General features: G+C 39.8%; 1 protein-coding gene across 3 annotated transcripts in view; it reads left to right on the top strand.

The window, feature by feature from the left end:
- LOC147028098 (copine-4-like) overlaps window positions 1-17,245 on the top strand; it is a 105,831-nt gene that overhangs the window by 55,906 nt on the left and 32,680 nt on the right. Inside the window, exons 13-15 of one of the 3 annotated variants that reach the window (XR_015057421.1) lie at window positions 8,570-8,703; window positions 10,867-11,013; window positions 11,142-12,456. Coding sequence is in view for 1 of the 3 variants with exons in the window: in XM_085878128.1 (XP_085734254.1) it covers window positions 8,570-8,703 (134 nt within the window). In the remaining 2 variants the exon portion in view is untranslated. Of the gene's footprint in view, window positions 1-8,569; window positions 8,704-10,866; window positions 11,014-11,141; window positions 12,457-17,245 lie in introns of those variants that run through there. The other 2 variants (XR_015057422.1, XM_085878128.1) reach the window with 2 other exon arrangements.

Genomic DNA, 17,245 nt, shown 5'->3' with positions numbered 1-17,245 from the left:
ACTTGGTGGGGGGGTTAGGTATGGTCCAAGGATTATGGCATTAGATTTTGGACTTGGTTCCGCCCCCCCCCCAAAAAAAATTGTTCGAGAAAATTTTTTTTTGCATTGCTACATGTTTTAAGTGATTTGCAACTCCCCCCCCCAAAAAAATTGTTAGAGAATTTTTTTTTTGCATTTCTACATGTTTTAAGTGATTTCCAACCCCCCCCAAAAAAAATTGTTAGAGAATTATAAAAAATATTAATTATGAGACTTGTCTTTTAAAAACGATAAATGTATAAACAGGTGAGCATTGGGTGGCTTTGACACCAACTCTGGTTTTTTAAAAATTACTTCCACACTCATTTTTGTCGGGGGGGGGGGGAGGTATCACCCTCGACATTTTCCTTTCGTTTTTTTCACAACTGCTGGGGATAAAACCCATTTTTGCAACTGCTGGGGGAACACAGACATGCAGATAAGTGTTACATGTTTTAGGGCATTGCGGGCGTAAAATAGTTGTCCAATATTTTATTCTCTTTTAGCTTATTCCATGAAATTAGAAATAATAGAATACATAATAAATTTCAAAAACTCCAACAAAAGATAGAAATCAGAAAAATGTCACAATGACACGTGATTCTCAAAATAAAATGTGAAATAGCCATCATGAACAATGTTCTCTGGTGCCAACACACACTGACAGTTGATTATGTCCCCTTTTTGATTTTGTATGCTTGCTATACATTCAGAAATGTTGAATCATGGAAATGCTTTGTCATTTTCATATTCAGAAATTTATGCAAATATGAAACATGTTCCACCCAAAAGAATCGTGGCACAGCATGATTTCAAACTTGAGAAACATTTACTTTTACATCATACACTTTTCATGCAATCTCATGTCTGCAATAACCAGAATGGCAGATTTCTTTGAAAAATACATAAAATTAGCATATTGCATAATTAATTCATATATATGTAAAAAGGAAAAGCATGGTCGGTTCGTCTGTGAAGCGGTGAAGATGTGTGACTATATGTCTATTATGTACTGTTTGAACGTCAGTTTCACTCTGACTTCACATGGGTACATCTGTTAATTACATACTTTGGAATGTACCTTTCAACCCAATACAGTAGACTGCTGAAACCCCTTCAACCATTGAAGACCCTTTAAGACCCCCAAGATCCTTAAGACCCCAAAGACCCCTAAAGACACTTTAAAAGACCCAAAAGACTCTGAAGACTTAAAAAAACCCAGGGGTCCCAAAAGATCCAGAGGACCCAAAAGACCCCAGGGGACCCAGAGGAACCCAAATACCCAGATGACCCAAAATACCCTGAAGACTTAAAAGACCGAGATGACCCAAAAGATCCAGATGACCCAAAATACCCCAATGACCCATAGAACCCAAAAGATCCAGGGGATCCAAAAGACCCCAGGGGACCCAAAATACACTGAGGACCCAAAAGACCACAGGGGACCCAAAAGATACCGAGAACCCAAAAGACCCCAGAGGATCCAGAGAACCGAAAAGACCCAAAAGTTCCTGAGGACCCAAAAATCCTTAAGGACCCACAAGACCCTTTTTACCTTTTAAGACCCCTTAAAACCCCTTTTACCTTTCAGACCCTTTCAATACTATAGACACCTGTAGATGCCTTCACCCTTTTTCTACCCTTTTGACCCCCAAGAACCTTTAGACCTTTACACAACTTGTCACTTTAGACCCCTCAGACCTTAACACCATTCAGTGTTTGTATTATGATTGGTGTAAATCATAACAACACAGCAAATCTGTAATGATGTGTGGAGAGGAGTGCAGCGAGTCGATCCGTTCATTAGGTGATAATTGAAAAATTAACATATTATGAACAAAGCAATTACACCATCGCGTTCATTACATGATAATCTATGTGCATGCAAACTTTCAACTTCATCGGACAATCTATGGCCGAGATCTGAGGGGGGGTGGGGACTAAGTAGCCCCCCTTCCCTCAATCAGGTAGAGCTCAAAATCTCCAAGTTCAGTTAGGATTAAATGTCCAGTATCATTTTTAAAGGTTTTACAAAACTTACTTTGCACGTTTTTTAAACTTCCACACTTTCATTTGCAGGTGTTTTAGAAGTATAAGTTGTTGATATTTAATGCTATAAATTCACTCATGACCTTTCCTCATAATTAATCTTTAACTTTTCCAATTACCTGCTTATTTTAGGTGATAGTTAGAAAATGGTCTTTTGGATAATCAGATGTATCATAAGTATTACATTACTATCTTCTAACATGTCTATATAGATGTCATCTATTTTAATGTGTAAAATAAAACTATCTGTATCCATGTACTGTACAGTAGTTCACAGTTTTATTTTTTCTTTGGATTACTGAATTTCATACCAACATGTATAGGTTTATCCATTACTTTACTTTATTTTAACATATGGGTTGCTGTAAAGTTTTCAAAACAGCTGTTCACCACCATCTCATATATTCCCCCATCCAAAACCATGATCTTTTCTACCCCCATTAATCCACTCCGAACCCACATCCCTCAAATCCCCTGTTTTCCTTCCTGAAAGTCCCTGTAGTGTCCATATTGTTTACCACATGTACCATTATACATCCCTCTCCCTTCCACAGATCTAATGTCACTGTTTTTGTGCTTTCCTCTCCTGCCACTCTTGGCTCCTGCTCCCTTTGTTCAAAGTACTGTGTGTTAGTTGTTTTACGAGCCTAGACAATGTATACAAAAAAACAAACCATATATATTGTGCTGAAATTTGGTTTAATAATTATAGTTTGTAAGCTTGATACCAGGAAGTGCTTAGGCTAATACAGTATCTTGTCTATTTCTAACATTTTCCATTGTTTTATTGAATACAGAGTTATTCATTAATATGTAAAAAAAATTTTTTTTAAACCACTTTTAGTTAATGTTTGTGTTTGTGTATTAAAGTTAATATATTGTATTGCATAAGCCAGTGAGATTGATTAATCTTGGTTATTCAATTAACTTTAAAAAAATCTCACTTGAGCTTGTTTTAAGCTTCTTTGAAAGAAGTATTTAGTTTTAATGTGAAATTATGTTTCCAGTTAAGTTTTAATGTTTAAATTATGTTTCCAGTATTTAGTTTTAATGTGAAATTATGTTTCCAGAAATTAAGTTTCCAGTTGGTATACAGGTTCTGGACTTTCTCGATGTTTGATATTCACTAAGCCATTCATTTTTTAGGTTTCATTAGTTGGTAAAATTGGTCTTCATGTTTCTCATATTAGTCCTTCAGGATCATCTTAAATTTCTAAATCGACTTCTAATAAATAACCAACATAATTACATTTTAGTTCTCTACTTTCATATGTTATATCTTATCAGATATTTTCAAAATAATTTTAATCTACCCATTTGAATCCGACTAGTAATGATTGTGACATTGCCCATCCATATAAATTATAAGTATCAAAACGCACAAGACTCAAGAGTTCATGGAACACGATAACCCATACAGTATTCAAGTATATAATTCAATTATTTTTTAATAGAATAATGATTTTAAAGATCGTTAAAAAAAAATCCGGAAATTCAGCCAGAAAAATCCGGTATTCAAGCAGTATTAAGGTGTTATGCACCATCCTATAGAATATGTCCAACTACTGTAAAACTGGAGGTTCTTGGAAGTATTAGGAAGGGGATTTGTGTTTTACAGTGTTCAAGTATATAATTAAATTTAAATAAAATAAAGATTTTGAAATTCCTATAAATTTAATTCTGAGTTTTACCACCATTTTATGCAGTGTCTATTACATCACCCTATCTAACTCGTTACATTAGTTATTTGTGCCTGTTGTATGTGTACTTTATGACGTCCTTAAAAACAGTAAGTTTCCTGTTTGGAATGATTTTCAATTTTGTTTGACTGCCAGGCAGGCAGATAGAGTAAACATATCTCACTCCTCTCTGTGCACGTGTGGTCGGAAAGAATTCAGAGCCAAAGTACTGCAAAACGACAAATTTGTCTTCCTATTAATGTTCCGATTCGTGTTCAAAATATGACATTCATTTTAAATAAGATGTCAAACTGACAATCATAAACTGATAAGACAGACAGACAGACGGACAGACATTAACTGATTGCTTAACCCCACTTTTCGCTTCGCGTAAGCTGATATTCCAGGCATTAACTCTTCATCGGAGCAAAAGAGGTAAATTATGCAAATTATGATGCACATATTTTATAAATACATGTTTCATAATTTGTGTTGCAAAAAAAAATCCTGTAACAAAATTTAGGTTCTAAAAATGTACATGATGAGCATTATGAGCTGCTCCTCCAATTTTGTTATTTGATAATGGTCTCAAACCTTATATTTTAACCTATGTGTTTTTCCACATACTTTTTACCCCTCAGCCCGAATTGGCTAAGGGGTATTGTCATCATAGGCGTTTGTCCAGGCAAGCGTCCGGGCGTCCGTCCGTCTGTCAACTTTTGGTTTCCGTCAATTTCGAGAACACCTTGTCCGATTAAATCCATTTTTGCAGGTTATGTTGGGGTTGAGTAGAGGAAGGTTCCTTTCGAAAATGGGTGCGCTGCAATTTTCAATGTGTGCTCCACGGCAGCCATCTTGAAATTGGTTTCCGTCGATTTTGAGGAGAACGCCTTGTCGGATTAAATCCATTTTTGCAGGGTGTGTTGGGGTTGAGTAGAAGAAGGTTCCTTTCGAAAATGGGCGCGCTGCGATTTTCAATGTGGCCTCCATGGCAGCCATCTTGTCCGGGCGGGCGGGCATCCGTCCGTCTGTCAACTTTTTGTTTCCGTCAATTTTGAGGAGAACGCCTTGTCCGATGAAATCCATTTTTGCAGGGTGTGTTGGGGTTGAGAAGAGGAAGGTTCCTTTCGAAAATGGGCGCGCTGAAATTTTCAATGTGGCCTCCATGGCAGCCTTCTTGAAATTGGTTTCCGTCTATTTCGAGAACGCCTTATCCGATTAAATCCATTTTTGCAGTGTGTGTTGGGGCTGGGTAGAGGAAGGTTCTTTTCGATAATCAGTGCGATGCGATATCCAATATGGCGGCTAGAGCAGCCATCTTGAATTTAGTTTCCGGACAATAACTTGAGAACGGCTTGACTTATTTCATTTTTGTGTGATATAATGGGGGTGTTTAGAGGAAGGTTCCTTTCGATATTCAGCGCAATCCGATTTCCAATATGGCGGCGAGAGCAGCCATCTTGAATTTGGTTTCCGGACAAAAACTTGAGAACGGCTTCACACATTGATTTTATTCTGGCGAGGTATAATGGGGTTGAGTAGAGGAAGGTTCCTTTCCAAAATGGGCATGCTGCGATTTTCACTGTGGCCGCCACAGCAGCCATCTTGAAATTGGTTTCTGTCAATTTCGAGAACGCCTTGTCCGATTAAATCCATTTTTGCTGGGTGTGTTGCGGTTGAGTAGAGGAAGGTTCCTTTCGAAAATGGGCGTGCTGCGCTTTTCAATATGGCCACCATCTTGAAATTGGTTTGCGTCAAGGGGCTGAGGGGTTACGCCCGCTTTGCGGTGTTATTTTTAGTGTGTGTATTCACGGTTTTTCTGAAATGCTTCTACATTTGCAACCCTGTGCTTCACATATTCATGTTTTTTAGTTTGCATATTCATGTTTTTAGTGGGCATATTCATGTTTTCAACCTCCGCCATCGAAGATGGATGGAGGTTACTGTTTTCACCCCTTCCTGTTTGTTTGTTTGTTTGTTTGTTTGTTTGTGAACAGTATTACGGAAAAACTCCTCGACGGATTTCGACGAAACTTGGTGGGGGGGAGGGCTAGGTCTGTTCCAAGCATCATGCCATTAGATTTTGGACTTGGTCCAAAATCCAATATGGCCGTTATGGCGGCCAATTTCAAAAAATATTTGAATTTTTTTTTTGCATTTTTACATGTTTTAAGTGATTTCCAACCCCCCCCCCCGAAAAAAAAATTGTTAGAGAGAAAAAAAATTTTGCAAATTTTTTTTCAACAAAATTTCGATTTTTTTTTTTGCATTTCTACATGTTATAAGTGATTTCCAACAAAAAAAAAAGGCCAAAATTATAATTGCGGCTGATTTTGGAACTTCAGGTGGATATACCCACGTAAAATCAATTTCTGTCTCAAGGAATCCAGTTATGACGAATTAATTGAGTATGTAAAAGTTAAAAGTAAAAGGGAAAGTTGCAAACTATAACTCTGTGAGCACTGTTGACGTCAAATTGAATGAATAGGATATCAGGTTCACTTGAGTGACCTAGCAGTATTGGCGGCGGAGGTTTTGCACTCTACCGAGTGCTCCCCCTCTAGTTTCTGACATGCTTTTACATTTGTGGTCCTGTGCTATGCGTATTCGTGGTTTTTCTGACCTGCTTCTGCATTTGCAGCCCTATGCTTTGTGTATTCACAGGTTTTTGCGGGCATATTCATGGTTTTTCACGGGATTTTTTTAATTTTCCCTTTTTAATTACAAATCGCCAGGAACACATCCCCCTTTTTCCCATTATAACAATGCCCCGACATTCGCGCATTCGACATTCGTGGCATTTTTCAGGAACTTATCCCCCGCAAATTTTGGGGTTCGACATACATTTCACATACATCAGTATATAAAAATTTTGGGTATTTTCAAAGGCTTCTTTATCTTGTTATGAAGATTTCATTTTTTATTTTTCAGATTGGGATTACAATTATCTGTTATAAAAGAATACATTCAAAGTCTGCTAAATTACTAAAGGATGTTTCATTGTTTTTTATAATTGGTTCATTGAATTGTTCTTACTGGCATTTCAGTTTTTGTTGCTTTATTATTAGCCATTCCAGATTTGGTTGCAACTTTCGTGTCCGTGCGCACATGCATGCGTGCGTGTGTGCATTCGTGTGTTCGTCCGCAACCATATCCCAGACATGTATGGACCGATTTTATTCGTACTTGGCACAAAGACAATAAATTATGGTATACATATGCACGTCATTTTTTTCGACATTAGATCCAAGATGGCCGACTGGTGGGCATTTTAGTTGTAAAAAAATAAAAAACCTGGCGTCTAACACGTCCTCAAACATTTCTCGGACATGCATTTACCAATCTTGTTCAAACTTGCCAAAGAGATAATGAATGATTGCTTACATAAGCATGTCATTTTTTTTTTGAGGTCAGATCCAAGATGGCTGACTGGCAGTCATTTTAGTTGTAAAAAAAAAACCCCAATGTTGAACATGTCCTCAAATTTTCTCGGACAAGCATTTGCCGATGTTGTTTAAACTTGGCACACATATAATGAATGGTGGCTTACATATGCATGTCATTTTTTTGAGATCAGATCCAAGATGGTCGACTGGTGGCCATTTTGAAACTTAAACGTGTCCCCAACCATTTCTCCGACACGCATGGTCCGATTTTGTTCAGTCTTGGCACAAGCTCAGTAGATCATGGATTACACTTTCACCTTATTTTATTTTGTGATCTGATCAAAGATGGCTGACTGGTAGACTGGCAGCCATTTCAGTTGTAAAAAAAAAACCTGATGTTAAAAAACCTTCAACCATTTCTCGGACATGCATTTACTGATGCTCAAATTTGACACACAGATAAAGAATGATGGCTTCCATATGCACGTCATCTTTTTTTTTCAAGATCAGATCCAAGATGGCTGACTGGAGGAATTTTAGTTGTAAAAAGCCCGATGTTGAACACATTCTCAAGCATTTATTGGACATGCATTTACCTATGTTGTTCAAACTTCGTACCCAGATAATGAATGATGGCTTACACAAGCACGTCTTTTTAATTTTTTTCGTGATCTGATCCAAGATGGCCAACTGGTGGCTATTTTGTTACTTAAATGTGTCCCCAACCATTTCTCATACATGCATGGTCTGATTTTGTTCAAACTTGGCAGAAGCACAGTACATGATTAGATACACATGCCCCTCACTTTATTTTGCGATCTGATCAAAGATGGCCGACTGGTAGACTGGCGGCAGGTCATTTTAGATGAACATAAATATGGGCTCGCCCTTTAACTCCATACAGCAAAATTACTAAAATAATTGGGCCCATAACATTTTATGTCTTTTTTACTTGTTTTCACAATATTCCTTGCGTCACTCTCATCTTCGTTTGTTCGAAATAAATTTAAGCAACTTGTACAACTACAAACTTCACTATCTCTCTCAAATCTCTGCGATCCAATTCTTCTTGATAAATTTATAATGAAACATAATGAGAATCTAATGTAATATAATCTCCTAATTTAAAATATTTATTGCCGAGAAGGTCAACATAGGTTTTCTTTTTTCATCTTTATGATTTTTAGTTCTTATTACCAAAATTTTATTGTTGTCATCTAATCTATAGACATGAACAGGTTGGTTTCATTTTCAAATTTTGCAAATCTTATATTTCTACCAGGTTTTTAATCTCTTTCATACTAAGTGCATTATCAAAATGTATGTATTTACTAACTTTGTCATAATTTAGTTTGGGGAGATGAAGACTAGTTAAAATATATCAAAGAAATAACAGATTTCTAAGACTTTTATTGAAATTTTCCCGTTTGGTTGCAGGCATTCAAGGAGTGGTAGAGGAGTACCAAAATAGCCTCCCGAAGTTGCAGCTGTATGGTCCCACGAACATCGCTCCCATCATCTCGCGTGTGGCACGTACAGCTGCAGAGGATGCTGAGAGCCAGCAAGCTTCGGTGTGTAAAGCCATTGGCGCAAATGATATCCTAACGTTGCCAAAAAATACGCATCATATGAATATGTCGAGAAGCAACAAGGTATTTTGATCACAATGTTCATGTCAATCAATATCATTTGAAATACAATACCACACTTCAGGTTTATTGTTGGGTTGATGTTCACATCAAATGACATATAAAATGGTCTGCAAAAGTATTCACCTCCTTCCAATAATGCCATATTTCGATGAATTACGAATTAAGTAGAAACAATTTTTCCAAATGAACTTTTTTATTCATAACTGAAGAGATCAAACTAAACACTTTTTAGTCCAGTCAAATTAGTATCTTCACCCACCACTAATTGCAAAAGAATCATTTCCACTACAATGCATTTCAGTAAGACCCCCCTAATCACCATACTAAAAGTTCTAAAAAATCCTAGCATGGGAAAGTAGTGGAATTTGCATAATATGAAAATTAGCTTCTGCCATAAGAGAAAATTCATATTTTCGATATAACTTTGCATCTTTGTACCCAATTGAAGCAAATCAAGTGTCCAAACCCATGTTTTCAAGGTCAATGAACATGATGGGCACATTTGCAAATTAATATTTTGAATATAATTTGCATATTATGCAAATTCGTTTCAGGAATTAGAGAAATTTCTAATTTTCACTATTATTTTCCATTTAAGGAACAAGTATCCAAACCCATATTATGAATATAACTTGCATAAAATATGTATATTAGCTTTTAGCAATTAGAGAAAATCAAAAATGTCAGATAACTTTGCATCCATGTGCCTGATACAAACAATAAAGTCATCTAAAAGCAAGTATGAAAAATTAACTAAAGCAGCAACAAGCAATACCTGAAATACTTAAAGTGGTGACACCCAATCAAGATGATAAGATACATTTAACACAGGTTTTCACTGCGAATTGGTAATGTGGTTAGTGTTCTTCATGAATTTTCAGGTAACATATCAATCAGTATCACTGCTGTCATCTATCTCCACCTGAGATGATTTAGTGCAACTTACACCTTTACACACCTCACACATCCATGTACAGTCAATGGGAATACGCTTGCTGGTGCATCTGCTGGTGCTACACCCGGTCTTGCAGTTACACCTGAATATCTTGGTCAACTTCTCTGGTGCAGTGGGGAGATGTCTGCATCATACCTGACCATGCTGGCCTCTTAGGACGAAGGACAAATGCCACTTCTCACAGAAGATCAATGTGATTCGTTGGATCGTGCACTTCCATTGCCTGCAGTTCTTTGTATGTCAATGGATTACATCCTGTGTGCTGAGATTTGAAAGTTTTGATGTTGATGCTTCCCACTTTTATGATGTCATCTGTTGTCACTGATACTCTAGGTACAGGTTTACTAAGCAGCTTTCCTGGTGTGAAAGTGGAAATAATCCCCATTCCATGGAATGTTCCAAAGCCATCAAGAGTTCTTATTTTGTGATCAACATTGTCACTAACATGCTGAATGAACTCTCCAGATCCAGGCTCAGCAACTCTGCCCCTTGTGTAACAGCGGCACTTTTATCGAACTTCCGCACTTCAGAATAGGAACAACTGAAGCCGTGTTTAAGAAGAGTTTCTATGATGAACCATGATGAAAACTGATGATGCATTTCAGTTGCTAGTCCAAATTGCAATGGGGCTAGAATGACTCTTGGCCTTGTTGCTTGCATTATAGCTTGTCCAATTGATGCTACCTTCAGATCAGTGTTTTTGCCAACGAACAAACCTTGCAACAACATCAGTAGTGACTGTGGAATGAACTGCACAGCTGTTCCTGTTGATGACATCTGTTCTCTGGTTGGATATACATCATTAGAAGAGTCAACTGCCTTTATATCACTCTTGATAAGCTTAGCAACTGTTTATCATTCGTATTTTCTCAATATTGGGGTCCTCTTTCTTCTGTTCCTTGTAAAAGTCATGGAGAATATTTGTTGCTGTTCGTCTAAAAGTTACAACATTTGTCTTCCCATTCAGCTCGGTTATTATGATATTGTCACCAAAATGTTCCATGAGTTTACTCTTCATATGTGTAAAGCCATAAGCTGCAAGCTGCAACCTCTGAACCCAAAAGACCTGTCTCCATTTTCTCAATGAAGTCTGTTATTGTAATCTGTTCATCGTCATTTCCCTCCAGGTACTTTGCAACCAACAGGAATGCTTCATATCTTTCTGCTTCTTTGGGTCTGCCAAGCCTTTGTTTCTTTGCAACACTACCTAGTCCAGAGGAATGTTGCTGTGGAACCTGCTTCCCAGTCCTGAGGTTGACATTACAGCTTTGATGGTAAACTGCATCGGTTGCGATTAGGTCATGAGCATATGCAATTCTGCCTGAAACTAACATAGACCATTCATCTTTCCTTTGTGCACATGAATGTAAGACAATATTTTGGAATGATGTGGTTCTTACAGGATAGACATCCATGCCATCACGCTTTTTCTCATTGTAAGTAGCTGGTTCACCGCAAAACAAACAGTGCTTGTCCAAACTGAACATTGGCGTTTCTGAACGAAGGATACACGGTGAGGGCTGATCTTGTTCAGTTACTTTTTCCTGTGCCTTTGCAATCGTCTGGGGATGAGTGAAAACCCGTCGGCATTCTGTGTGTACTCACTGATCTTCATGAGTTCTTGTACTACTTCCTTGCTGCTCACTGGCCCTGTTGATACTCTCGCTCCCCTTTTCTCGTAGGATTGCAGTATCCTGACCATCTTCTAAACTCTTCTCGCAGAAAATACACTCAGCCATAGCTCTCTGTAATTCATGAAATAACAGAGCATAAACAATACAGGTTAGGGTTTGGGTTACGGTTCAATCGGATACAGTACTTAGATGCAAAGTTATAGTGAAAATATGAATTTTTTTCTTATGATAGAAGCTAATTTGCATAATACGCAAATTATATTCAAAAATATTAATTTGCAAATGTGCCTATCATGTTCACTGACCTTGAAAACATGGGTTTGGACACTTGATTTGCTTCAATTGGGTACTTAGATGCAAAGTTAGAGTGAAAATATGAATTTTCTCTTAGAGCAGAAGCTAATTTTCATATTATGCAAATTACACTACTTTCCCATGCAAGGATTTTTTTAGGACTTTTAGTATGGTGATTAGGGGGTCTTACTGAAATGCACTGCAGTGGAAACAATTCTTTTGCAATTAGTGGTGGGTTACCTCCTCAAATTTGCTACATTGACTGGACTAGTTATACTGTAGAAGGAGGTTACATGTCAGGAATACCTGCAAAAAAAATCTACAAATAAAAATTCACTGATTGTAAAAGTATTCAGCCCCTTAGGTCAGTACTTGGTCAGGTCAGGTATGGGAGCATGTGCCAGAACAGCGCGTCGCTGCGTCCACTTTCCGCTGGTACTCCAGGGGCCTCCGTCTGGTCTTCCCCCAGGCAGATGCCCTCCTTGTCCACCCTTAGTGCACGTACAGTATTACGCCTCAGATCCCTGAACAGCTCAGCTCTGCCATTCAGCATGGCCCTGCGACTCTGGTCAATGGTATCCAGTGTCCCTTGAGAGACAAAATTCTTCTTTGCCCTGCGGTGAGTTCCAAGACATCAACCGGCAACATTAAGGACGGTGGTCTTGAAGGCACTCCACAACTCTTCAGGACCCCCAAAGCACCCAGAAACCCAAAATGTCCACTCAGCCTGTTCGCAAACTCCTCAGCTACTCTCTCATCCTTTAGCTTGCCAACATCCAGCCTGGGCTGGGATGGTACCATTCTCCAGGATTTAAGGTGCAGCTTTAGAGTTGCTACAACAAGCCGGTGGTCAGTATTGAGGAACTGAGCACTCCGGTAGACCCTGCAGTTCTGGATCATCCTCCAGCGATCACCAACGAGGACATGGTCAATCTCCTTTGCCACACCGCCAGCGTTGGAATACCAAGTCCAGCGATGAGCTTGTGGGCACTGAAACCATGAACCAGCCACCCTAAGTCCATGACTTCTTGCAAAGTCAAGGAACTTAGTGCTATTCTGGTTCATAGTTCCTGACCCATGGGGACCAATACATGTCTCATAACCATCCCTATCAGTTCCAGTCGATGCATTGAAATCCCCAAAGACTAGAAGTGTATCTCGTCTGGGGCACTGATCAACCACAGACTCGAGCGTGGCGTAGAATGTTACCTTCACGGTGAGGTCACTCGCCTCAGTCGGAGCATAGACAGAGACCAGGGAAATGACACCGAAGGAGTGACGAATCCTTAGTCTCATAATATGCTCGTTGACCGGTGTTACCTCAATTATCATTGGGGTCAGCTTATTGGACACAGCTACAGAAACTCCTTGAGTATGGTAACCATCAGAGCGACCAGACCAATAGTAGGTGTAACCACCCACCATTATCTCGCCACAATCCGGTCTCCGAACCTCAGAGAGTGCTGCAATACCGATGTCTAAACGCTTGAGCTCAAATGATAACAGAGACAGGTGATCATCCTCTCTTAGGGATAGGACATTCCAGGCACCCACCCAAAGGGACCGCCTCAGGTTAACCCAAGGAGACCGCCGTCTGGTGGACGACACCTCAGCACCACTCCGACACACTCTCCCGCAATCTGAACAAGGGATGTTACCCCATGGTTTCCCTCCTTTCATCAAAGATTGGGGGTCCCGAAGGCTTTGCCCCAATCCCGTCATCCAGTGAGCTGCCCTGCGAAGGGAAGCTGCACAGGAGGTACTCCCACGGAGTGGGTTTTCAGATTTTTTCGCGTTTTGCGGAATGAAGGGTTTTACGGTGACCAGAGTGCAAATCCTGCCACCAACCTCCTAATAAAAAGTAACCCAACTGCAGGATGACGTCCGCAGACACAGTTGGGCACTAGATATGGATGGCTGTTGGCTCACAAGGAGCTCCTCCGCCCTTTGACAGGTTTTGTTTTTAATCCTGCTGGGTGTCCATATCCAAACACCCTCCTCACCAGAAAACCTGGTGGGGGAGTCGGTTTAGTCACCGACAACCCGACCATGGAACAGGTTAGTACAGGTTTACATGGTACCTGTAGCAGGTCACAGATCTAACCTGACCTGACTTGTAGTACTTGGTGAAGCACATTTTGTAGCAATGACTGCTTTTTGTGTCATTTTGGGTAGGTTTCTACCAGCTTTGCACAGTGAGATGGTAAACCCTTTGCTTTGCCAAGTTTGATGGGGATCGTCGATGAACTGCAATCTTCAATTCTCACCATAAATGTTAAATTGGGTTCCACTCAGGACATTGACGGGGTCACTCAAGAAAATTTATTTTCTTCTTATTCAACCACTCCAGTGTGGCTTTAGCATTGTGCTTCAGATCATTGTCCTGCTAAAATGTGAATCTCCTACCCAGTTTCAGATTTGTGATTGATGCGAGCAGGTTTTCATTAAGAATTCTCCTTTTCTTTGCACCATCTATTATCCCTTCTCTTCTGACAAGTTTGCCACTCACTGCAAGTGAAAAGCAGCCCCATAACTTGTTGCTGCCACCAACCGGGCGTAGTGGCGTGCGCCTGTAATACGGCTACTCTGAGGCTTGGTTGGAGGTTCGCTTGAGGACGGGAGCTCTGCACTGGGCTGCGCTATGAGAGGGTGTAGGCTGTAGGGCAACCCGGAATCATGGCGAAACCCAATCCTTATCCCTTTGTCGTAAGAGGCGACCAGGGTTGCGTCAGGAAGGGCATCCAGCGTAAAACCTATGTCAAATCAGTATGCGGATCATAACGGATAATCCGCTGTGGCGACCCCTAAAGGGAGCAGCCGAAAGGCGAACAACACACAACAACTTGTTGCTGCCACCACCATACTTGACTGTAGGGATGGTGTTGACTGGTTGATGTGCAGTGTTAGGCTTGTGCCAGACGTAACATTTGAATTTAGAGCAAAAGTTCAATTTTTGTCTCGTCCGATCACAAAACTTTTCTCCACCTGCCTACAGTATCATTAAGATGCTTTTTTGCAAACTCCATATGAGCTTTAGATGCATCTTTTTCATTAATGGCTTCTTTTTTGCCACCCGTCCATAGAGACAAGCTTTGTGAAGGGAACGGGATATTGTTGATTGATGAGCACTGACCCTCATCTCGGATATAGAGCCTTGCAGATCTTTCAAAGTCATTGTTGGATTTAGAATGACATCCTGAACCAGTTTCCTGTTTGTCCAGCTGCTGAGTTTGGATGGATGACCTGATTTGGGTGTAGTCTGGGTGGTATGATACATCTTCCACTTCTTTATTAAGTATTTCACCATACTCAAAGAGATAATGAGTGACTTTGACTTTGAAATCTTCTTTTAACCCTCTCATGAACAGTGCTTCTCCACCACTTTATGTTTGACTTCTTTGGAAAACTCCTTGGTTTTCATGTTTGCCTTGTTATGTGTCCTCGTGAGTTGTACGTTAAAACTCCTTCAATAAGTGGAGGAGCTCAGTATTTAAGCAGAACCACTGATTACATACAGGTGAAACCTATTACACTTATTTTGTAACCTTTCAAACCTTGAAGTTCCTTGTAAGAGAACATGTATTGTTATTAATTTTGCCAGTTCACATGTTTTTGACACAAATCAAAGATGATGGTAATTAATTTCTGCATTAATAGCCAACGTTATTAATTTCTGCTCGTACTTCACACTCTCAGAATCACTTATGCGTCCCCCGTGCTGCAGGAAATTGGGTTTTGCAACCGCTTTTTGTGTGCTGTCCAGGGCATAACTCTTTTTAATTTTTTTTTTTTTCCATTTAAGCTTTTGACATGAAATTCTCAACAAACCTTGATGATGAGAATATGGAGAACAATAATTAATAAAATGTACAGATTTATTAATTTTTTTTTGGCTGTTATTTCATCAAGTTTAGTTCTCGTTCAAAGCGGATGCAGACGGACCATTTTGAGATGATTTCTAGTTTTGTTTCTATTTAATCAATGTACCCTTTTATAAATACTTGTGCAGATATCGAAGTTATTGAAGGATATTAAAATTTGATCGTATGACAAAATTATGAAAATTAGATACTGGAGATTTAGAAAGCAAGATTAATTAATCAAAAAAGAATTCAATTTTTTTTTTTAGGAACTTATGACTTTCCTGAATTTCTTTCAAATCCTATTGAGGAAGTTCAGTCCTTCAAACTCCTGGGTCTCACTCTCAGCCATGATCTTTTCTTGGGCAAACAACGTTTCAAAATTGACTTCCAAAGCCAGTTGCCGACTGAGCATCCTCCGTTGTATAAAATCACTATTTGGCACACCTGAACTCGCATCCACTGAGGCCTTCATCCGCAGCTTGATGGAGTACTGCGCTCCCCTCTGGGCAGGCTCCCATGCCTCACATGTTGCATAGCTTGATGCCATGGAATGCAAGTCCTTCAATATTAATGGAATCTCCTACAGTGAGGCTGAGTCTGTGAGCCTATCATTTTCCCATTGCATACAAGTTGGTTATCTCTGTCTTCTACCACCTCCTTTCTGGACTTTCTGCAGGGTGCACGCAGTCCACCATCAACCTTCTTCGAATGAAACCACCAAAATCCAAAATCACTGCTCACCTCATCTCATTTGTTCCTTTTTTCCCCATATGTGGAACCAACTTCCACATTCTCTTCAATCTCATTCTTCCCTCAAAGTGTTCAAGACAGCTGTTCACCACCATCTCAGATTATCCCTCATGCAAAGCTATTATCTTTTTTTACCCCCATTAATCCCACCCCACCCCACACCATAAGCCTATGTCTTTCAACATTTCCAGTTTTTCCTTCCTGAGAGTTTGCTTCTGTATTAATCTTGTCCACCTCAGACATTCTCCCCTACTCCTCATTCCTCCCCACACCCATTATTTGTTTAAGTCTCTCTGTATTTTGTCCTTTGACTCTCTCTGCTGTTGGTGTTCTTTTCTCTCCCTCTCCCTCTCTCTTTGCTGTTTCTTTTGTTATGTCAGGTCATGATCCATTCAGTATTCTCGCTCTTCCACGAGCATTGACTTTGTATCCAAAAAAATTAACAAAATAGCATTGTTGAAACAAATATCAACCCTCACATAAGTTAAAAAAAAAACCGGGCATAGTGGCGTGCGCCTGTAATCCGGCAACTCGGAGACTTGGGTTGGAGGATCGCTTGAGGACGGGAGCTCTGCGCTGGGCTATGAGAGGGTGTAGAGCAGCCCGGAATCATGGCGAAACCTAATCCTTATCCCTGTGTCGTAAGAGGTGACCAGGGTTGCGTCAGGAAGGGCATCCGGCGTAAAACCTGTGCCAAATCAGTATGCGGATCATAACGGATGATCGGCTGTGGCGACCCCTAACGGGAGCAGCCGAAAGAAGAACAACAACAACATAAGTAAAAAGAAAAATCGGATCGGACTATTTCTGATATAATTTGGGAACTTCAAGGGCTTGTTCTATAAAACACTGTTGTCATCAGCAGGGCCGAATTTAAGGAAGGACCAACGGGTCATTTGTCCAGGGCCCGAACTCTGGGGGGTGGGGGGGGAGGCACCCACGAAAAACCTCCGGTACATTAATTT

This window comes from Eptatretus burgeri, chromosome 4, assembly GCF_056783735.1.
Source record: "Eptatretus burgeri isolate ZD-2024b chromosome 4, Ebu_testis_v1, whole genome shotgun sequence".
Lineage (NCBI taxonomy): Eukaryota > Metazoa > Chordata > Myxini > Myxiniformes > Myxinidae > Eptatretus > Eptatretus burgeri.
Note: the sequence above shows the minus strand (reverse complement) of the source record. Positions and strands in the feature narration are given on the sequence as shown.